The following is a 24,354-nucleotide window of genomic DNA, read 5'->3' as shown; positions in this document are numbered from 1 at the left end:
TATCTTCTAGCAAACTGGAGTGGAGCATGTTCAATCCTGCTCTTGCTTGATGTACACGCATGGCATGAATGAATCCTTGGTCATGAATGGACTTGGGCACATCATCCACAGGGCAAGCTTGTCTTTGAATATGCAACTTCATGTGAACAGACTTGAGACACATCTGGACTTCAGAAAAGGGCTGGATCAGAGTTGCACTGGCAGAGTGATTAGCACTTAAATTTTTGTGTGACTACCAGGTCCCTGGGCAAAGAGAATAGCTGAGGACCAGGCTGCAACAGGGAGGCCTACCAAGCAGCTGCTAGAACAGAACCCCTTAAAGGTGGAACCCTTAAAACTACACAGAAAAACCACATAGAAATAGCAACACATATTTGTAGGAACAGGGACATGCAGCTGAATGCCACACACTGCACAACCCCACCTTACCTCTCTGTTTCAATAAAAGAGCTGAAATCATCAGCCGAGCTGGAAGTGGCAAGAATTCAAGTGAAATTGAAATCTCCAAGGCAGCCTGCTGAGGCTGGTTACTTGAGCCACCATGTTGGCCTGAGATCCTGTTTTTGTCTTGTAGAATAAGGAAACCCATTATTGCTAACATGTGCTGCAAGAGTTTGTTAGCATTGAGGGTTCCCTTAGGAGCGGACTAAGTGATGTGATCCCATTTTTCCCTATGAATATTTATAAGCAGACCACATTTGAGTCTATTTATTTTCAGGGATTTTTCTGCCTTTTTATGGGGTTTTCAATTTTGTGTCTGAGGTTTTTATTTTCTATTTTGTTTAAGGCAAGACTAATTGCTGGGGGAAAGGGGGTTGTTTGGTTGTGCAATAGCAACAGCTGTTGTTTTTTTGTGCCTCATTTGGCACTAGAGTAAAAACAGCAACTTTTTGTTTGCAATAATAACAGATGTGTATAACATTATATGCAGTCTGTTCTAGAGATGGAAGAACGTGTTCTGAATAAATTTTCAGCTCACTTGAAGTTCAAGGGTTCAAAATTTACCCACAGACTCAAACCCTGCAAATGTCTTCACCTGCCATGAATTTAATTCTATTAACTTTTGCACAGCCTTGGAGCTCAGAAAAGGTTATACGCTGTAAAATTTAGCAAGCTCTCCTCTAGCAGTACAAAAAGAGACATGTTCACAACCACTGATCATTACCACAGACTTAAGATGTTAGTGAGGAATGCAAAGGCATAAGGAGAGCGGGCGCAGTGACAAATTATAAGGATAGGGAACCAGATAGGAGATGGCACAAGACAAGGAACAGACTAGAGCAGAGCTAGGGCAAGTAAATAGAGAATTCAGTAAGAAGAAGTCTAAAGGATCTCTGACACTCCGTCTTGCCAAATGTTGAGATTGTTCCCTTTCTATAAAGGATTTAGGCATGTGTTTAAGTTTCAGCACCCATGGAGGGCATACTAACTTCAGCAGAAACGGACACATGCTTAATAGTTTTGCTGAATGGGGTCAGTATGCACAGCACCTTGCAGGCTGGCACTCCAGGTAACTTGAGAGAGGAAATATCTGTGTGGAGTCAGTGGTCAGAAAGTAACAAAAAGAAACCACAAGCCACAAGGCTCACTAGAATGCCAAGGAGGACCAATCCTACTATAAATCTGAGAGCAGGGACTAAATTTGAAAAATATATTCCCTCCACAGCAGATGAAAAGAATCTAAGAAAGACATTTCCTGCAATGGCTGATATGGGGTTAAATGCTTCAAAAAGAAAAGAACAAAAGAATCAGAAATTTTTGTCTGATGCTATCAAGAAAACTAAAGTAATGGCAGAAACAATCTTAAAAAATATGTCAGCCTGCAACCAATAGATTGAATAATACAAATGGTTGTGCAGTATTAGAGATTTCTGCAGAATTACCACTTCGAAACCCACACATTCAAGAAATAATTGGTCAAAATTTATTATTATAAATAAAGAAAAATAAAATAAAATTCTACAACCAAAAAACCCACCCACAATATCATGCAAAGAGAATTAAGACTGCATGGTAAAGCATTTAAGTCAAGGAATAATATTCCAAATTCTTTTTGAATCTTCAATCCTTTCAGACTCAGTTGCCTGTATAATAATACACGTTTAATGAGATAACTTCATGTTGCCTGATACCTAAGGGACACTAAACCACATTTTATTCCACAGCAGTCTTCTACAGTCAGTAGAGACTGCTTACTGTCAAAAATATTGTTAAGAGAGAAAAGGAGTGGACACATCTACACTTTGCAAAGACAGCAGCATAACTCTATGCATGATATTCAGACTGTCAGTATCAGAACCGCAAATATATCTTTATCTTGAAAAATGTGGTCTGTTTAAGTGATATTTATAGATTTATGACAGAAAGTCTCATCAAAGATAGTGGAGCATAGATGAAAAGTAAAATATTTAAATCAATTAGCATACATTATTTGCTTTAAAACTACTTGGTACCCACTTGGAATAGGAAAATAAATCTTACTCTAGAGTTTACATTCTTTCTCCTACTTCTCCTTCCAGTTTAGCTTGAAAGAGCAGAAATGCAATGTGTACCAGTGGAGGAGGGTTGGTTTGCTTGCAGCTTGCATTTTAAGGTGGGGATGTGGCTGACTGGTTATATAGGGGGAATGGTGCTGCAGGGTAACAAAGCTGGTCTTTCCAGCCCTAAGGAACCAGACCTTGTTTGCAGAATCACCTCAGAGGTTGGGGCAGTTTAGGACTTCACAATAGCCTTGGAGCAGGTTCTATTGCAGCATTGAATGAGTTCATCAGTCTCAATCCCATGCTGCAACACTGTCAGTGGTGAATTTTTACCAACCACTACTTTCCTTTTTGAAGCCCCTTCAACTGATCATCTCAATGCTCAAATTTATATATGGATACAGCTGAAGCGATGCACTTAACTGAAGATCTCTATTAAGTCATATTACCTACTTGATCTCAGAAGCACCTTAAATATTTTAAATGCATCAGCACAAGGAAATACAAATGCAATGCAGTGTGTATGAGACCTGAAGAGCCCAAGCTCCCACTTCCTGCTTATACTGTGAATAGCATGAAGGCAGCACACTTGAATGCCATGTGCCATATAAGATTCCCAGAAGAACAGCTCCATTTGTTCACACTTCCTGATGTGTATGCAGCATGTTGTGTGAGGTCCATTAAGAGGAGAACTGCCCTCTGCAGGGAGTGCCAGAGTGACAGGAAAAGGATATTCCCTCTTCTGAGGATCTTGAAGCCCACTGTCACACCAGAATGGGAAGTGCTAAGGTGCAAGCTCTTTATTATACCACCACTTCTGTCAAAAGTTTACACATATAAAATTTTACAAACTAGGAGTTTTTAATTTAAAAATTTTATATTTAGGTGTCTGTGATTCACATTTTCCCCACTGGCTTCCAGGATTGAGAAGGAAATACTGAGAAAGTGTATTGCTAACAACTTGGCTCTCTCTTCTACAGTTTTGCTCAAAGATCTGCCCCTCATGAGGTCCTCTTTAGAGTTCCATCTTGTGAAAGCTTGGGCCATAAGACCAAAATCATTTGTTGGTGTCAGAAATCCAAGAAACAAAGGCTGATTTTAGCTCAGGGTTTCAAGTAAAGCTAATATTTTATGCCATTAAGTTACAATTACAGCATTCTTCGGGTTCACTTCAGAATTTCAAATAAAAAATACCCAGGCCACAACCTTAGTGAAAGAAGCATGGTTTGGTTGAATTCATTTTCTTTAATTTGTCTAATTTACATTTTCGACCAACTATTAAGCCTCATATGCACTGAGAAATGGAAATACAACAACATCCTGTGGCTTCCCTTAACAATATACACACTACTGAAATATTAACACAGTCACCTCACCACTCTATAAAATTATTAAATAAAAGTCTAAAATGACAGATACTTAGACAGAGAAGGTTAAAGGAGAAGGAGAGGAGGAGCACAGAGTCTTCAGAGCAAGGACAGAGGCAGGAAGACCATATTCAGGATAACAGTAGCACATTTGGGGAATGCCAACCTAAATTAACATTCCAGATGATCCCTTCTTTCCAAACAGCACTCCCCACTGTCATGCACACACTTCCACAAAACACTGGAAAAGATAATGTTGGAGCAGAAAAGACAAGAAAGCACAGTTCTTTTAAAAACTCACATGAGGACAGCTGCTGACTGGAATGCACTGTTTCTTGCGACATTCTGTCTTGCCTTTCACACAAGCACAGATGGTGCAGTTCACAGAGGACCACATCTCTCCATCCTGCAAGAGGGAACATGATATAGTATCAGCTGGGGTGGCAACAAGAAGCTATTTCAGCAATGTATCATTGCACAAGAAAGGATGAATTTCCCTGTTGGCATTGTGTCATTGTTTAGTCTAAATTATTTTGAGGTGTCTGTCCATGGCCAGTTGGATTCAAGACAGAGATCAAATTCAGCCAGGTTTTCTTCCCTTTGGCCTTTTTGGTAAGAAATTCATTTTTCCAAAGCTAACCAAATCACATTTGCATTTTTCAACAGTGCCCTGATTATTTGGATTGTTTTCTCTCCAATAAGAGTCTGAGTTGTGATCACACCTACCATAAATTTTCATTTAAGTTCACATAATTAGAAAAACCTGATTCACTGGGTTGAGTGACATCTTTAAGTTGTTGCACATTAAAATATTTGATAAGATGTCAGTAGACAGTGAATTTATTCCCATATGTAGTAGCATCAGTTCAACATAGGGCAGGAATGGTCAAATAATTCTAATTTAGATTACTACAGCACTTCCACAGATATTTGATCTGCTAAACATCTGAAAATATTTAGAAAAGATACAGTGCTGAATCTCTCAAAAGCAGAGCAGGTAAGACAGCCTATGTATAGCCATGAAAATATGAAGTGCAGAGCATAATATGCCTCGTGGTCTTGTCCCCGCTTGGGATGAATTGCTTGTGGAACTGCCCTGGCTCCTTTTAACATGGTGTTGCCTCTGCCAAGTGTGGTTTCTAAAACATTCTGTCTCACTCACTTACTGTCTAATGCTGGTCCACTTAGAGCCAAACTGTGCATGTTTTCTGTTTACAGGGCTGCTGGGAAGGAAGGGTGAGGATAGACCTGACAGGAATAGGCAGTTCAACAAGACAGCTGTGAATAATTATGTGCCCACCTCAACATGATGTTCTGACCAGAAACAGACTATATCTGAAATGCCAAGGAGCCTAACTTATTCAGCTCAGCTTGCTTCATCAAAGGCTTTCTCTCTCCTATTTTTTGTTTCTAGGGCATGTTTCTACTGCCCGGTGTTTCTGATGTTCTTCAGTCTCTAATGACCACTCACCAGGCATCTGCCAAGGTACCAGAATACATCATAGCTGACTGCATGCAGCTGCCCTGAATTTTTGTCTTACAGCTGCTTTTGCACAGGAGTGCAAAAACACATTTGCTGTACCCATTTTACCTGTGTTAGACCATTGACTTCAACAGAGCAACACTGAATTTACTTTTTAGCACGCAAGACCAGAAATGGATGTACTGTCTCGTTATTTTTTCACACTCCATATAATATTAGTAATATAATAAAATCTTCACAAGAAGCAGAATATTTTAGTTGGGTGCCTAAGAAGTAGGCATTTGTTCGTGAAGCACAATGGCGCCAGTGTGAAAGTGCCAATCAGATGGAGCATAGTCTCAGAGTACAGTAGGTTCACATGTAATTTCCAGAATAAACACTTCTGCTGTGTACACAAAAGAGGGAATAAATGGGAAGCGATTCTGGCTGAGCAAACCAAGTATTCACACAGGACTTAACATTTGTTCTGATTCAAGGGTCTCTTAATTCACAGATGGCCCATGAGGTGACAGAATCTTTTTCTGACACAGTGTGAAAAAAAGCTGCACCACTTGGAAAAACAAACGGGGTCTCAAGAACAGCAGAAGTGTTCTGCAGGGAATCCCTTGTGATTTGAATACATTGGGTGAGAGTGCAGTAGGTAACAGTTATTGCATGGCTACCCCAGTATTAGATGTCAGGGGTGCTGTCCTTACGAGAGACATGAAATGTAGTAAATCAAGTAACTTTCAGCCAAAATGAACTTCACACAGCTCCTGTTGGCTCAGTTATGGAAAAGAATCATTGGCTCAGCCAATAAAGCCTACATACCACTAAGAATATCTTCTCCATGAGTATCAGTGTTTGTTAGGGAAAGCAGAGCAATAGTATCTCTCACTAAAAATGCATCAATTGTCATGAAATAGCAGTTTGAACATCTATATACAGAGGGGGAGACAACATGTAACATTCAAGGAGGAACTAATCTTTAAATGTTGACTATCAGCAGAATTTACACAAACTCAGAAAAAAATAAACAGAAGGCAAATTATGCAAAGCTTTGCCTCTGAGTTGTTCCATCATCGATGAAGATGGTGAGGATTCTGCTAAAAACAAGCCACAATACTAATTTACAGCAAACTCATGCTATTTTGGCTGTTAAAATGGCACCTACCCTTGAGCCACCCGTGAAACCTTACCTGGAAGATCTTATTGCCAAACTTGCACACTTTCACCTCCTCAGGAGAGATGTATGAGACACACTCCTTGCAGCATTGGTCTTTGTTTTTATTGCATCCACCAGGAAGTAAGCACCTCTTCTTACATATCACTGTTGAATCCTAGGAACAAGGGTGAAAGGAACTCATAAAATCATCACCAAGATGTTTGTGCTGCTGTGTGTCCTTATATATGTCGGCTTGCTCAGTCATTGCATCCACCTAAGCTACAGGCCAGCTGCTTTGAATAGGCCAGCTCAGAGAAATAAATAGATAGATAGCATGTTAGGAAACTAAATAAAAAATGTGGACCTTCAGCAGAAACATGGTAATTCATCTTTTAGAAAGTCCTCTTCCATTCTAAAGCAGTCATAAAGAGGACCACATAATCTGAGCAATTTTATTTTGCATCACACAGGGTGAGGCATCATGTCCCAGCTGAGGGAGCCAGCAACGTTTTAAACTTTCCTAGCACAACTGCAAGTGCTCTTCAGATCAGATTCTTTGAGACCACACAAGATGCCAAAGAACAGTATCAGGCTTACAATTCCATAGCCCTACAAATTGCTGCTAAGCCAGACAACCATCAGGACACAATATCAAAGCACTATGGACTTACCTTGCATGTACACACTGTGCAGTTGTCATACATAAAGGAGGAACCATTATCATACACGTTGCTGTGAAAGAGGCAGCTTCCAAATGGGAGGTCAAACACTTTCCTCTGCCCTGAATATAAATAAACAGTAACAGAAACAAAATGTGGTTGAAAATATGCCACATTGTCAACAAAAATAGTAGGACTTATTGTCACCAGACCAAATTTACATGCAGTGTGTCATTTGCTATGAGTTTCCACTTCAGTGTGAAAAAATATGTACTTTCAACAGTTCACTATTCTTTTAGTACACGTTAATCTCTACAAATTCTACTGTGGGATGGAATATAAATTATTTATAGCACGTTTATATAGGAAAAAATTTTCTTCTTCTCATCATAAAGTGCACAGTGCAACTAAAGGAGTAAAAAGTAAGCTCTGCAAACTCTTAAGGCAGGTACACTTAAACTAGTTTAAACAGTCTTTAACTTAAAGCAATAACTTATCAAGTAGAGCAGTCTTAGCATATCTGTCTCAGGGGTTCACAGCAGCCAAGCTAAATCAACTCAGTGAATTGATCAATAAAAATCATAGGCATGCTCCCATCTCATTAGGATAGTTTTTTTGTACCGTGTGTTCACACAAGGCTGCAAAAACACAGGAATTTACATCATTTATTAACAGAATGAAAGCAACACAAGATATTTAGTTTCCATAATCTGCAAAATATTTGGGTTCTGTGGGAGTGATGCAAGGGTTTGGGGCACTAAACAGGGAAGGCAGCACCAAAATCAAATCCTTCCTGAAGTCATGCAATCCTGCAAGCACTTTCAGATCCAAGTTACAACAGTTTGCATTCCTGTAAGCTTGTCTTATTCCTCAGCTTCTTTCCCAGTAAATTATTTTAAAAAGAGAGCATTATAGTACATACACATGAGCTCTTCACAAAAACACTGTTCTTAGCTTTCTAGTTTTGAATTGCCCTGCTTACTTCTGGCGGCAGCCAACTAATGGTTCTTTTTTGAGTGAATGTCAATCTCCTACCTTATAATTTCTGAGGTCTAATGTTTAATAGGCATCAAATCCAAAGTAGGGAATGCCCACTTTAAGTACATACTAGAAGTACTAAGTACTAGGCCAATATTTTAGCTTTCAAGCCATCAGGTCTTGGCACACTGTAATTCCTTCCTTTTTCAGTAATTCTTGATAAATGTAAAACATCATAAAAAAAGTTCCATTATTTTCTCAGATATAAGTGAACAAAAGGATAAGCACACAGCAAACTCCATTGGATTTACATTCAGTTTTTACAAATTGAATGTTAAAAAAAATTTAATCAAGAATTGCTTTTGTTCAGACACAATTTGAACATCACTCTCATGCAAATTAGCTACTTAGAATTAATCTGTGCTTGCACAGCCAGCCTTCCTTTCACTGGACATGTGTCTTTCTCAAGAGGTTTAATTTCTCTTGCAGAACTGACCTAAGGAATCAGTTGAGGATGCTCAGTAGCCCGAAAAGAAACTGCTCTACATCTATGCACTACTTAGGAGCAAAGCCATGCCATAGTCCTGCCTGCAACAACACTTCTGGTGCTCTCTGTGGGGCCAGGACTTCAATTGCAGAGCTTGTGTCAGCAAGTGAACAAAAGTCCAATTCTCTCCCACACCCTATTGCCATGCCTTGCAAACCACTCAGCACAATTCTGGGTGGCCAACCCAGTTCAAATAGTTGGTTAAAAACCACTGTCAAAGGAGGCATCACTTTAAAAGATGTGGTGATGAAGCTATTGGCTTAATGGTTGTCTTTGCTGGCTCATAACCACTAGTTAAACTAATAATTCAAGTCCCAGTAGACTCCACAGAATTCTTCTAAGCTATGTATGCTGAATATCAGGAATTCAATTGCAGGGAGGTCTTCCACATGATACTTTAAAAACCATGCCTCAGCATCCTTGGAAACTTTTCTCTTTCCCAATTGCCATACAGTGTTTTACTCATCTCTTGGCTTTACCTCCCCACCAAAACTTTTAACACTTTCCTGTTAATAGACATAATCTATTCCCAGGTATATTAAATGCTTTAGAGTAAAAACCACATAAAATTAAATTCATTATTATAACTGAATTTGTTTACATTCTGAGGGAAAAAAGAAATTGCAGAAAGATCCCCTTGAAGGAGTGAAAAATTAAAGCTGCAGTTTGAATGCAGTCTGAATGCCTAGTTCAAAGAGGGGAAAGTTCAGTCAGGAAAAGCATGGGGAGGAGAGGACAAGGGGAGTTTTCAGAAGGAAAGGAAAAATATCCTCAGCCAAACAGAAGCTCAGCGTTTGGACTGTTCTCTCCATTTCATTCCTCTACTGCATTACTATCTGGTACTGTGGTTGAATGTTTCAGGCAGACATTAATTTATCCATAGCACTTCTCAATTAGCAAATAAATAAATTTAGGTTTTTTTCAAGCAGTCAAAAATGTTAAGCATTATGAGAACCCAAAAGTCTATATAGCTCTGCTGGCTGCAAGGCCAGATATTTCTATATCCCTAACCTAGATCTATTAAGAGATTACAGATTAAAATATAATCAAAACTACAAAAAGTTTCCATTGAAGAACTGGGAGTAATGTGCTTTGAAATTTTTCCAAACCTAGTTATCACCCCACAGACCAAGCTAAAGTCAATTTAATTGGTAGGATGCAAGTGTTCCTTGTTTATCAAATAGATGGAATATTAACCTGTGGGATCTGTGGACAAAGTAAGAACAAAACAAGGCAGTGCCTTATTTTGTCACTGCCTTGCTTGTCATGATCTGGAAGAACCAGCCCTTCTTAGATGCCTATGACTCACACCTTTAAAATATGTTGGAAAGACATAATTGAAAATATTCCTGGATGACAGTGTGATTCCACCTTGAGTAGGCAATCCTGAGATGGACTCCTGGATCCGTGGCCTTTCTGACAATAGTTTCTAAAAATGCAGAAGTTCACAAGTTTCCTCTGACCTGTATTTCCTCAAAACTAAGAATGCAAATGCTCACTTAAGTGATTACATGAGACGATGAGGCCTTTTTCTTGTGGCAAACTCCAAAGAAGTGGAGTGGCTTTTCCTCCCACCTCAACCTCCTCTGTAAAATATATAATGAAGCTGGAAATCATCCCTGTATTTGTTCTTCTAAGCAAGACAAGTGGTCTATGTTCAAATGCTCTTCTGCAGCTGCTTGCTTAGTACCACCCACGGCAACCCTAACACTGATCCTCAAAATCTGTGGATTATAAACTCTGAGCAATAGAGTCTCTTTCAACTTCTGGAATTTACCAGCATTGTGAAATACTGGTCTAAAAGATGTTATGTACAAACATATTGTATTAATTACAAAATTCCTAGGGGGAAAAACCACTCACCTAAGCATCTGGGGCAACACTGTCCAGCAGGAATGTGACTGAGGTGCTGGGGACATGAAAGAATGGGGCAGACTTCTTGGATACACTGTGTCCTGCCACCCTGAAGGAAAATAGGCTTCATTAGGAAAAAATTAAAGCAAAATATCAAGTAAATGTGCACACACACACACACAAAAGCAGGCAACAAGGTCGTGAAAAGCCTTACCGAAGCCGTATTTGCCAACAGAAATTTCTGCTTTGCATCAGGCATACCGGACATGTAAACTGCCCTTCAAGACTTTCTATATTGCTTGCAGAGACATTGGATTAGCCATATTTTTTCAGTCTCTCAAACAAAAAATGCAGTAATTGAAGAAACAGTGTCTTTCTATCTTATTTATTGGTGTGGATATGATAAAACCAGGAAAAATAAAATCATTATCCATGAACACTTCCGGATATTCCAAAAAGTTATTGAGCCATTTTTTATACTACTCTTCATCTCCTGGGTTGTGCCCTTCTAGGCTTGTCTGGGACAGGGATTAAGTGCTGAAGCAAGATGAGAGCAGGTGTTCTTCCACTATGTCTGTGACCTCAGAAGCCAAAATCACTTAAGAAAGCACATTCTTGTTAGCCTCCAAGGCCAACTATGCAAAGCCAGGAGATCTGCTTTGTTCAAAGGACTGAACACCAAGTGGGTATATGAAATTCTGGGAAAGAATGAGGGAGGGAAAAAAAAAGAAAAGAAAAAGAAAGCAAACTCGACTGGTTATATCCTGGTGTATCAATGAATACCAAAAACAGAGGCAAAGACAAAAGCACAGAAAATATATCAAAGATTGAGTTAAAAGAGATCTTATTTCTCATTCTGCTCTGTTGCCTGATTACTTCATCATGCCTTCAGAATACTGTGTTTAGCTCTAGAACCTCTACCAACATGTGCTCCATATGCTTATGAGAGGTCCAGGTTGCCCAACTTTAAAAATCAGTCCACCTTTTTCTCAGAAGAAAAGTCAGTTTTTTTCATCTAGCTGTTCTGCCTTATTTATCACTCAGAGCTGCAGGCTCATCCCAGCAATAAGCTTTGCGCTCCTGATGCTGTGATTGAAGGCTTATGAACAGTATCCTCCAACCTACATGCTGAATGTAGGGGCTCCCTGGGGAGAGATGGAAAAAGCCATTCATTTTGAAGAGCTCTGTGCCTGAAATGATGGCATACCACTCCACTCCTAATGGCCTCCGTGAATCATGTAAAAGCTTTTACATATAGGCAGACCCACGGTTGCACAGAAAATAACATACTGACTGTACCCCCATCCTATAATAAGTTTTCAGGCATTGAAGTCTACCTGTCCCATGGGGCTACCAAAGCATCCTGAGTGCACATGGCTGAGGACTGCTCGTAATTCTTTCACTGCAGCATGCAGAAACACAGAGCTTATTGTAGACTGAAACGACTGCTCTAAATTAAGGGTCAGACCAGAAACTTGACAAAACTAAATTAATTCTTCAGTGATGTTCCTTATTATGTTTAGGGAATAGCTCTGTGAGAAGAGACACAGGTGCAGAATGAAAGCAAAAAACAAAGAAGGGCTCTCTGAAGTAGTGCTGTGATTCACCCCAGGGAAAAAGGCTACAAGAAGCCAAAGTTCAAACTTCGGTGACAATTCAGCAAAAGGGAAAGCAGGGCATGGATGTCTCAGCCAGACTGGTGACAGGATCAGGGATATATCCATGGAAGATAATGAGGAAAGGCTGAGGGAACTGGGACTGTTCAGCCTGGAGAAGGATTCAAGGTGACCTAACTGCAGCCTTCAAGTACCAGAAGGGAGCCTGCAAAAAAGATGGAGAGGGAGTGTTTAGAAGAGCACTTAGCAATTCTTAGGAAAAGAAGAGATGGCTTTAAACTGAGAGTAGGCTTAGATTGGGTATCAGAAAAAAATTTTTTTACAGAGAAAATGACAAGACATTGGAACAGATTGCCGGGAGAAGTGGTGGGTACTCCATTCCTAAGAGTTCAAGGCCAGATTGGATGGAGCACTGAGCAACCTGGTCTTGTGAAAGGTGACCCTGAACACAGGAGGGGGATTGTACCTAGATAATCTTTAAGGTGCCTTTCAACTCAAGCTATTCCAGCTGTGAAGATAAAGCAATAATCCAACACATGGTGAGCACAGGTCTTTTCTCACAATCTCGCTACTGCATTTAATACTCACATAAGCTGTGGCTCTGCAGAACTGCCATGGAGTTCTGCTTCTCTGATAGACTGAATCAAAGCTCAGGATTAGCACACTATTGAGAGCCTTTGTTGCCTCTTGAATATGTATCTTTATAAATACAAAATGCCATGGATAATGTAAAATATTTTCTCACTTCAGCCTTTTGTATATAGCTCCTGCCTTACTTTTTGTACTGGCCCCTCTGCTCAAAACTAAGACTAGTTCCACCTGTCTCTTCAACTCATTCCTACTCCTGCTTACAGCTGGAATGCTACCTTTTAACACCAAACTATTTTCTAACTTGCTGCTCTCCCAGATAGGCTCTGCCATGCTAGTGCAAGTTCAAACACAGTCTGAGACAAACAAACCCACACCCTTTAAAGTAAGAATAATTCTACCTGCCCTACCAAACTTAGAGAAATAATTCATTGGGCACTCATTGAATGTTGAAACAAAAACAGTATTTCTATTTTCTTAAAAGCCTCAGTCATCGTAATTCAAGACTCACAAAGCATTCAGAATACCTGCTTTCAAAGCAGCTGGTGCAGCCAGTGCTTTAAATTGCATGGAATAGAGCTGAGTAGGAAAAAAAGGAGTGCAACAAAAGTTCAACAAAAAACCCAAAATCAATGGAAAAAATAACTCTGGAGAGGAAGAATATTGGCTTTGGATGACCTAAGCTAGGATGGGAATTGCACAGTGAACACCTTTCTTCTTCCACTTCTCAATTGAATCTACAGCTTTTAGCTCACATTTCCTCGTATGATATCTCCCAGGCAGCTAGAATGCTCCAGGTCAGAAGCAACACCCCCCAGTTATTCCAGTAAAACCAAATCTGAATTGGAAGCCAGCACAGACCAATAAAATACAAGTGACATCTGCTTCCTGTGAGAAATGCTATTCAAGATCTAGGCAAATAAATCCTTGAGCAATTGTTAACATGAAACTTGAATCAGAGGAGGCTGCTGCAGTTCACAGTCTTTTGGAGGCAACAGATTTTGTAGGAAATCTACTGTCTACAAAGAAAAGATTCACTTTCCACCTTGTAGACAAATAAAAACACTTTATCTCCTGCTGCCACCTCATATCTGCAAGACAAACCAAAAGGCTCTGAAGCATCAGCTCACCAGGTGGTGTGGACTGAGGTTTCATCTTGTCTAAGCAGTTTTCTCAAGAGACAGAAGAGAGGGGGAGATGAAACAGCACTTTGTAATGCTCCCACGAGAGGTCCATCTTTGAGAAAGACAGATAACGAAGCCTTCTTTAAATGAAAGCACAGAGCTGTTCCATCTAAACATCCATTCACTTTTCTCAGTTCCTACCTCAATTATGCTATTTTGCTGTTCAATAAGGACACAAGTAACTTGGCAGCGTTGAGAGACATACTCATCCAGGATCCAAGCTATGACTGACTGCTGGACACACTGGATGGAGGACAAAATGCAATTCTGGGTAGGCTACCCACATGCCTGGTGCATAGCACATGTGCAGCCTGTGTGCTGGGGTAGACAGAGAAAAAAAAGCCTGCAGAAAAAAGTCTGCAGGTTGGCAGTCTGTTGTAATTTATCCCCAAGAGCCTTGGGCTTCATCTACGAAGAGGGCAAGAAAGTGATCACCACCAACAGCTTTTCTTCAGCAAATTTTTAAAGCACTTATGAAATCCCAGTAGGACAGAGATTTCCACACTCCCAATTTGTTTGTTACTGATAATGAGCATGTCTAAAGTTAATACTATTTTACATGCATGATTTTTAAGGTTAAAGGTTCACAGTTTTATCAAGAACCAGTTTTCTTGTGGGTATCTCATTTTTCTATTTGACTTTCAGGTTTCATCTCTGTGCTTTAGTGAACCTATAAATCATCTAAAAAATACTCCTCCTTAGTTTTGCCCTTTGTTCACCTTTCACTTGAAAGACTTCTCATTTTCTAGAAGTAAAATTTCCATTGATTTTGCAGAATATTTTGTCTAAGTGCTGACTGGCATGAGGATTCAGCGGATTGCAAACATTTATTCTTAACTTTCATTCTAGAAGAAGTGTGAAAGGTTTCATTTGCTACCAGTGAGCCTATCCTTACAGGAAAAGAAAAAAAAAAGGAAATCAAAATAACATTTCTCTCAACTCTGGGATACATATTCCAGACATTAAGAGCAAGGTCAGACACACACTGTAGACTCAGCAGGGTTGTTGTAAGAACTAAGACAGATGTTCAAGGCTGTCTCCAGCTATGAAGAAAGATTTTACGCCACCAGCATGAAAAAAAAAACTTTGAAAGTTCAACAGGGTCACTACTGAGCAAGTCTGCCCCATGCCAGTGGCCAGAGAAGCCAAATAAACACACAACTGTGTGACTGTTTGTCTTCAACTACTCTGCCCCAGTGCAAGTAACTACAGTCACCATGAACACAATAAGAAATTATCATTTCTGTGACAGCAAAGGCATAAAGGCAATAAATAGACATGTTCCAATAAAGAGATGGACATATTATTTGAGATTGCAATAAAAGCGAGTATTACCATTGTGGAATTAAAAAAAATATTGAGGCATTCCAGGACTCATTTTATTGCACCATATTGGCCGATGTGTGTAGGGCTTCCTAGGTGAACTGGACAGGCTTGCATACACCTGGTGGCCTCCAGGAGCTCTAACTTATTAACTACCGTGTGATAATAAAGACTTCGACTACCTCCAAACATGTGCTAAAAACATAAGCCAGGTCAGCAACATGTACTATGCAAGCATCTCCAAAATGCCTCTGGAATCACATGCCCTGAAAACCCATACCTTGAGTTTACAATCAGATTACAGTCTCTGATGTACCACGTAAGCAGACTTCACTTACAAAAGGGAGAGGATACTGTACTTAGAATGTGGGTTTAATCTGGAAATTTAATCGGGAAAGGTGTCCTCTCCCAAACCAGATGAAAGGCACTCCACTTCTTGTAAGAATGCTGGTGCAGCATGGGTGGACAGCCACTGGAAATAACTTCACCCCTACACAGTATTTCAGGGCCCCTGAAACAGCCATGTCATGCACAGTGAGAGTTCCCTGGAAGGGTGACAGGAGGAAAAAGTTTTTTAGGAAATGAACAAAGTAGCAATACAGTTTGCAGCATAAAAGCAATCAGCACATCAATCAGACAGACAAGCCAGAGCTTCCCATATCCCCGCAGCCTGATCTATTGTCTAGATTAGAATTTTTAAAATGCCTCTGTAGAAAGCATTGGATAAAATTCAGAATAGGGAGATCTTGAGCTTCAATTCAAAACTGCAGGTATTTATACTGCAGGTATTTATACTGTATGTGCCAGATTTTTAAACTTTGGATTTAGATCTCAAACCATATTTTCTCTCCTATGGGAAGCCTTTAGAAAGTGGCCCTGGTGACAGTCTAAAGTGGTGTCCTAAGAACTGCATGTGAACAAAATGCTCTGCAGAGCTCACATATATGTTAATACCAGGTCATACAGATTGATGTGGATATAAATAAATCTTCTTAAATGGCTTAAAAATCACCTAAAATCTATACAGATTAGAAATAGTAAGATGAAAGATTCTTGTAAATAAATTACTAAACCAACTCTGGGGCAAAGCAAAGGCACAATTCTTGAAATTATTTCAATTTTTAATCTCAGTCTGATGAAAATGCGTTCTTTGACACAGCAAAAGAAGTATTAAAAATTCCAGCAATTTTTAGCAGGTTAAAGTTTGACTTCCACCACCTCTCTTTCCATATTCACCCTTATGATACAACTTGTTAGGTGTACAGTCTGTGTCATCAACAAGCTACAATAACAAAAAAGTCTGACTACTTGTCTCCAACTAAGGCAAATTCATGTCCCTTTGCCCCTAGCAAATTGCAAGTGCAGTTGCAAAACGTCACAGAGTTAGAAGATCTTGACCTAAAACCAGGAACCAAGAAATCTCCCTCCTTTGGATGTTACTGTGTATATTATCATATCTACCTGCTGAAGAATCAACTACATTAATTCATTAACTAGTTTTTTAGGATAGAATGAGGGTATTATGTGTTCCAAATCATGTGTTATGTTAACCAAATACAGTGTGTACAAAGTGGCATGTAGGCGCCAGGTCTATCCAGTCTTGCCTTCCATTCCAGTTCACAAGAGCCACTTTTCCTGGGATTGGTTAGATGGAGAAAATAGATTTCTCTTCTGTAGAGGGAAGAGTTTTGCTGTTTGTTTGCTGAAATATCCCAGCTTCCTCCCAGAGACTGAAATATGCTCTTCTCGGATACAGCTCTCCGCTTTGAAATCAGACTGTTGGGGAGCTGCTGGTCCTGCTTCTTTCAAGTTTCACAAAAACATGAATTGCACTGTGTCCTGTGGGAGGAGGTGGAAAACCAGGGTATTTACTGCCTAAGGTGAAAGGGACCCTTCTGGAATATGGAATTATGGGTTGCACGGTAACTTTCTTTAAGGTATGCACAGGCAGAAACAGTGGTCCTAAATTTCTATTGTTGCTGGAACTGTAGAAGGGCTCCTTGGAGGAGGTCACAGCACTCTGCTCTCAGCTGGGGGACAGTGCAACCAGCACTTGGCCACATTTCTCCAGTCTAATAGCACTATGCAGAAGTATTGCTGGGATGATATTGCATCTGGCTTCACAATCCAGCTGAAATCAAATTGTTTGCTGACCCAATAGCCTACTTGCAAAGTAACACAGCTGAACAGCCAGCAGCCCTCTCCCCTCTAGGGCTTCCACACTGAGCTCTTGGCTCTGTTCAAAGTGATGTTGTAAATAGCTCCCCTTCTCTTGAAAGCCCTGAAAGGTTTAATTGTGGTGCATACTTTGTCCCTTTCAGGCTGATTCTTAAGGAAAGAAGGCTTATGCAGGTGGAAACCAGGGAAAACTGTAGTTTGTGAATCACTGACCAGCTCCAGCCACAAATGATCAAGGGACTACTCTGAAAAAGGTATATAGAGACAAAACAGCAAAAATCAAACTGACAGTACAATCTCAAGGACATTAAGTTTCTACAAGTTTTTTTCAATGCCAGACTGCTGCAGAGAGTAGAGAGCCCCCAATTTCTTTCTTAGCATGAACTCCAGAAAGCATCCTACAGTGTTAGGCAGTAGCTGGCCTTCCAGCCAGCATCTCCCAGATCTTCTGCCTTTCATTCAGTGCTTGTGTCATGGAGGTGATGGAAAAAAACCCCAGATTTTTTGCAGACAGGACAGATCAAGTGCCACATTTCTATAGAAACAAATTTTTGCTGCTTCTGCTGTTCTGCGAACATAATCTATTTCTAGGTTAACAGGAACAGTGGTACATAAGACAGGTCTGTGTCCCATAGCTAATGCACTTTTCCCATGAGATGAGGCATTTTTCTTTATGCCAATCCTGTGCTGGGTTTTTTACTCCCAGTACCTACAAGGATTCATGATACCTGTGTTTCAGACTGGCCATCAACTATCTTAAGTGCTGGATGCTTTCAGATGCAACCCATGTATTTGTTCTGCTGTGAGAGCTGTTATTTTATTGATCCTTCTCCTGGACATTCCAGGACAGCTGACACTTTTCCCAGTGTTAGATCTGTTTCTCTCAACAAATGTCTCCTGCAAGTAGAAGAAATGTATCCCACAAATTATTCTCTTTCATTAGGTGGTTTTTAATGTCTCTGAAGTTTCATCCAGAAGGCAGAGCTTCCAAAAATGTAATCTATTCCTTCTTCTGGTAGTTGATAGTGAGTTAAGAAAAAAAAATTTTAAAAAACAGAAACAGTATCTCTCAAAAATTCAGAGATGGCTGGATTCACACTGCACTGCAAACACCTTTGTGGACTGTTTAATTATCCCAGGCACTATCTCCAGCAACAGATCAACACTTTTCATATTTTTTTCCCAGTGAGAGACCATCTAAAAAGTTACTTTAATTTTTCTCAAATTTACCAACTACACTTAATGCCTTAATGCTACATAACAGGTTAGTTCTTGCTTTCAGCATACTGATGACTGGTCAGCATCTGAAATCCAGCTTTTCCTCTAGTCTGAATTCTTTCACATCATCTCCACCCCTTGCTGCCATTTCATTCACTTACTAATCAAACTCTTCCTTGCTGCAGGTCTCATTAAACTGATTGCTGTCATTGTGCCTTTTAAAGTCCATGCTGGGTAATAGTATCAAAAGGCTTTAGACTTCTGAAATTTAAAAATATCTCATTATTAATAGGTATCTATATAATAGTAATGCCACAACCACCACTACCACAGCCCCTATCATCCACATACCTTGGTGTTTTCTATGAACCAGACCCCCCTCTAATCTCTCTGCCAATTGCTACACAGGGCACACTCAAACAGAGCCAAGGTTGGAGGTTAAAATATATACACCAGATGGAAGAAGTGAATTATAAGGCAAGATGTAGGCAAGCACTGCCCCAAAGGTCATACAACCCAGTAGGGGTCTTTCCACTGATTTTCAGTCCACTTTGGATGACAGCACTTTGAACAAAAGTCCCAGAAGTTGCATAGGCAATGGTGAAAAATGAGCCCAGATAACCACTTAGGCCAGGAAAGCAGCTGCACACTGCAGAAAGGGGGCTCTTCGCCACCTTGGGGGAAAAGAGCTGCAGCTTTGTGGGGACAGCAGCTGGGAAGCCAAGACATTGGCAAGGAAACAATTCTGGCACACCACTGCAGAAGGGAGTTCAGCTATTCATGATTAATTTAGCTGTTGCACCAGAGGTCTCCAGTGACTATGGAAGCTTTGCTGTGAGTCACATGATTATTTATTTCTCTTCTAGAAAGAACTGTTCCTATGAAAAATTGCAATAAAACATGCTAAGCTGGAAACTGTCTGTGGCCAGAAAAACTATTAAAAACCACTAATAAGCTTCTTCAGCTTATTCATGTCCTATTCCAGATAATAAGAAAGTTAGGGTTAAATCCAAGGGACTTTCTTAACTTCAGTTATTAGAAGCAGAGCAGTAGCTCTGTAAAACAGGTCCTGGCTTCTTGCAGCCATGACTTTTCCCCTGAATCAGTTGGAGCCTGCTTTGTTTTCATTGGCATCAAGAACACATGAAGTACAGTCCAGTGAGTGTACAGTTGTGTATATACCACCAGTGCATTTGCATAAGGTTTCAAAGTCCTAACTCAATGCCTGCAAAATGATAGCCACTGCCACAATGTATTTATATTAAGATCATTTGCTTTTCATAAGATAAACTTGCACAAAAGGGTTTTTTCTCTTTTTTTTGGCTTCTTTTTCTACAGCATAAGCTTTGTGATAGTACCTCATAAGCTTTTCTCACTACATCCTACAGTAAATGGTACTCCTATAAACCCCACACTTTGGCAACCATCGACAACACCCTTCACCCCCACTTTCCAGCTCCCACATTTTAGTGCAGTACTGACCTCCCTTCTGAGAGCAGCTTTTCCTTCTGAACAGCTTTTTCACAGAGATACAGTTATTAAATCCCTCCAGTGTCCCCAGTGTGTTCCTTGCACACACAGAATACTAGCACCATTGTGACCCTGAGAAAGGTGACAGTTCTGACTCTCACTTCATCATCATTCTTTAAAATACGTGGTCACAACCAGAAACTCTACAGATGTATCCACACAGCTTTGCCTTAGAGCATTAGTTTTAAATAACTCCCCTTAAGTTATCTGCAGGAATAAATTGCAAGACTTGAGTGAATTAAATCTCCAAATGCCCAAATTCTGACATCTGGCATTTAGATAAAAAGTAAAGACTTCCTATTCAGTAGATGCTTTCTTGTAGACAATATGAACATAATTTCATTGAATAGTTTGAAACTTCAGGTTTTGGGATGCAAATGAGCAAAACCAATTAGGGTTGTTCTTGGAAGAGTAAAAGCTACACAATTTAGGAGCAGGTACCTACACACCTTAACTTTGAGAAGTTGTTACTAGGTCAAAACCTACCAGAATAGTTCACAACAAATCACTGTTCCATTCACAAGCAAAGAGAACAAATCTCCTTCTGTGATTCAGGGCAGTGAAGTATTGGGGAGGTTGAGACTTAATCTTTCACCAGTTATTTCTACAATTTTTTAATGACCTTGCCTCAAGGTCTGATGATAAAGCACACTGGTATCTGTAGAACATCCATGGTGAAATAAATCATACTGCCATAGTAGTAGTAAGGATACTACTTCTGGCTTTTTACAGGACCTTTACACATGCATCTAGACTCCTTGAATGTTATGCTCCATGTATACTGGTGAGGTAACCTCAGGAAATATAGGATTACATACACACTGCTTCCTTAATGCATCCATCAAAGGTTTTCATTAGCAGGAGATCCTGTTTGTCCTAGGCACTTAGCAAAGTGAGTTAAAAACACACTTTAAAATGTTTTGTGAGAAAGAGGTAAACTGCAAGAGAAAGTGGTAAACTGCAGCTCATTCAGAGGATTTCTTGGAAAATAAAGTTTTAGGAAAACTAGGCTACTTTTACAAAGCCAGTAGGTTATGAAACTGTTCCTACAGTGAAATAGTCACAGGGATAGCTTCAATCTAACCAAAATGGTATAGGATTAGACTCATTGTCAGCCAGTGGCACCTATCTTTAGCAACATTTGTGATACCAGTGTGCGTAATTTCATTGCTTTGTACTACATAGAGCTGTCCGTCCCCAGAGATGTGACTTGGCTGTACTCCAGAGTAGGGCACACTCTGGCTAGGGATCAAGGTAAAGTAACATGTTTTAGTCTTAAACACAAGCTTGAGCAAGAGGTGCTGAGGAATCTGCAGTTCTCCTCAAATAGCCCTGGGAAGCATTCTGATTAGGAATCTTTTACAAGTCAGAGTTCCTTTGCCACATCCTCCTTCCTCCAGGGGTAATGACTTAGAGAAGTATCAGCAGGAAATGCTGACATTTCCCAGTCCTGGCTAGCAAGACTGATAGAAGAATAACAGGTTAAGATTTTTTTTTTTTTCTCATTCTTAGCTTGCAAGCAGTCTAAGGAGAGGAGAGGGTGGATGAAACTCTATTTGTCCTTTACACCCCACCATGACACCCATTCAGACATTCCAAGACTTTGCTTCCTATTTTTTCACAATAAAGTTCATATCTAGCTATTGCTGTTCTTTATGGATGGGGTCCTGTTGCTAATTAACAGCTTCTCATTAGCAGCCTTTGCCATTTGTAAAAGGCTGATGCCCAGATGGCAATTTTCTCAGGGACACCTTCAGCATGGTGAAGTCTCTACAGCAATACGGTGCCATTTACGCATTTCTAGCACACCAGACTTGGCTGTATTTTGGGCAGGCCAGCTCTTTTGGCATCTGCCTAAAGGCCTGCTGTTTTTCTTGATCTGGGTCAGCCCCATTACAGCAAACTAACCACCTTGGAACTTATCTCCTAGCTAAGCTCACATGGCATTCCCAAAGTGGATGGCCATACCGAAATTCTTTGCAAGGCGACAGCGCATGACCAACTTTGTTCAAAAAGATGGACAGAATAGGTGGAAACACCTGTACCTACCTTTCCAATAACGTCCTGCTAACCAAAGCACTTCAAAATAGAAGGACAGAGCAGTTAAAAATAAAAAGAACCATATGAACCATGAGGCTGTCTAGAAAGGAGTATGTATCCAGAACTATGTGAAAGGGGTATGTACCCAAGAAGAATTTTTCACATCTGGGACTTCTCACACAGGAAGATCTTTCTGCATTTTACATTGCAGAAAATACTTATATTAACACTAAGAAAGGGGGTCGCACCACATGCAATTGGAAATGCAAACTACAACACAATCTTATACTTGGCTTACTGCTTCATCATCAAAAACCATTATTAGTCCCTCAAAGAAACAATAAGCAAGCAAATAAAATCTGGGCTTGCTTGTAAGTATAGGTGTCTCCTTGGCCTCGTTAAGTCTCCTCTGTACCTGTCTAATGATGTAAAATAGTCTTAAAATCAGTGTAAAGTAACTCATTAAAGACTCTCATAGGAAACAGAAACACACATTTTTATGTGCAGGATTAGTTGAAGTACTAGAAAAAGGTATGTTAATTGGCCAAGGAAAGACATTTGAAAAAAATGTGAATTATTTATATTGTAACCATCATCCATAAGCAGAGAACTTTGATAATTTACTTCTCCAAAAGCTCCTGTCTTTTTTTCCCTACTCTTGATTTTATTTAACATGCTCCTGAGATTGCAGGAAAGAATCCAGAACTCTCTTCTCAGCAAGTTTTCCCCATTTCCAGTGCTCGCAGTTGCACACACTTTCAGTTATTAACCTTCCCTCTACTCATGCAGGGTGGTTCCCTGATTATGTGAAAAAGTGTCATTTGAAATTATTCTACAGCAGAGAATAGCTACACACACCAAACTATTATTGTAAGTTAACATTAATGGCCACTATACCTTCCAAAAGGATACAATATTTTCTTAATATTTAAAAAACAGGCCCATCATATAAAACAGCTGCCATGTTTATTTAGATAAGTGCTCCTCCACTCTTATAAAGTGGAGACTGATGACAGATGCGTCTTTAAGGCGAAAAATATTAATTCTAGAAATGTCAGCATCTGCTTCTTTTCAGCCTAGCCTTACAGATTCACACATCATTTTTCATCTACAATGAGAGTTTCTTTTTTTTTGTACAGAGAATCTGAAAACACGGGTGTAAATTACTGATCCCAGGGCCTGACACTTTTATTAGCACGTCACTGGTGCTACACGTGTTAGGTCTGATTAGACATAGAGAGCATTTTCTACTGCCCATTCCCCATGCACTTCCCTGACAGGAATTTCCCACCTGACTGTTCCATTTCTGTGAATCGGTATTTGCTAAAGTTACAAGATGCAGTACAAAAATACTATATGTAGTTCCTGGGGTTACTGGAGATTTAAGATATTAAAAAAACAGGACAAAACAAACAAAAAGACCCGAAACAAAACAAATTAAAAAAAAAAACACCACACAGCTAAACTTTCTACTGAATTCAAGGAGTCCAGCCTTCTGGCCCACACAGCTACCATTCTATAACTCATTTGCATGTATTTAGTACAATAATTGCTGTTCTTTTAATCATTTACATAGTTCTGGTAGTAGATACAGCAGATGAAGCCCTACACCTGACTCACTACAAACACACAGAGAACACTTCCTACACCACAGAAGAGCTCTGCAGTACTCACATTGTCTCCCACAGAAATGCATTCCGATAGAAAACATCACTCAGGGATAATTCTGTACAATCAAACCATGAACAGACACATGAACAAACAGCAATTAGAAGGTGTCTGCTAACCATCAGCAACTCAAGATAAACCATCTTACAATTAGTGACCAGTTGGAACAAAATAAAGCTGCTGCAAGAATGGACCACACTGGCTAAAAAGTCCCCCAGGCCAAAATCCACCTACATGTCACTAACCTGTGCCACATCATCGCCAGTGACTATCCGAGACATTCTCATAGCACTTGCAGACATGCCAAAGGACTTACCATACCTTCCTGGCACAACAGCAAGCAGCCAGGTGTTCTATTCAACTGCACAAAAAATGTCTCTGTTAAATAACCAAAAGCTGTCCTACCCTAACTGGTAGCTGCTCTCCACAGCCAGATATTTTTAATTCAACCGACGCTCAGGTTATTATCCTAAACATTTCAGTGACAGTAAAACCTC

General features: G+C 39.9%; 1 protein-coding gene across 4 annotated transcripts in view; it reads right to left on the bottom strand.

Annotated features, from left to right (window-relative positions):
* The window catches only part of BMPER (BMP binding endothelial regulator), a 147,494-nt gene that overhangs the window by 62,778 nt on the left and 60,362 nt on the right, over nucleotides 1–24,354 (bottom strand). For all 4 annotated transcript variants that reach the window (XM_059848601.1, XM_059848611.1, XM_059848592.1 and 1 more), the window contains 4 exons: nucleotides 10,522–10,621; nucleotides 7,146–7,255; nucleotides 6,509–6,649; nucleotides 4,149–4,253 (listed from right to left, as the gene is read on the bottom strand). In XM_059848601.1, coding sequence (XP_059704584.1) covers nucleotides 4,149–4,253; nucleotides 6,509–6,649; nucleotides 7,146–7,255; nucleotides 10,522–10,621 — 456 coding nt within the window. The remainder of the gene's footprint in view (nucleotides 1–4,148; nucleotides 4,254–6,508; nucleotides 6,650–7,145; nucleotides 7,256–10,521; nucleotides 10,622–24,354) is intronic.

The sequence above is a fragment of the Haemorhous mexicanus genome, chromosome 1 (assembly GCF_027477595.1).
Source record: "Haemorhous mexicanus isolate bHaeMex1 chromosome 1, bHaeMex1.pri, whole genome shotgun sequence".
NCBI classification, from domain to species: Eukaryota; Metazoa; Chordata; class Aves; order Passeriformes; family Fringillidae; genus Haemorhous; species Haemorhous mexicanus.
This window is presented reverse-complemented; position numbering and strand designations above follow the sequence as displayed.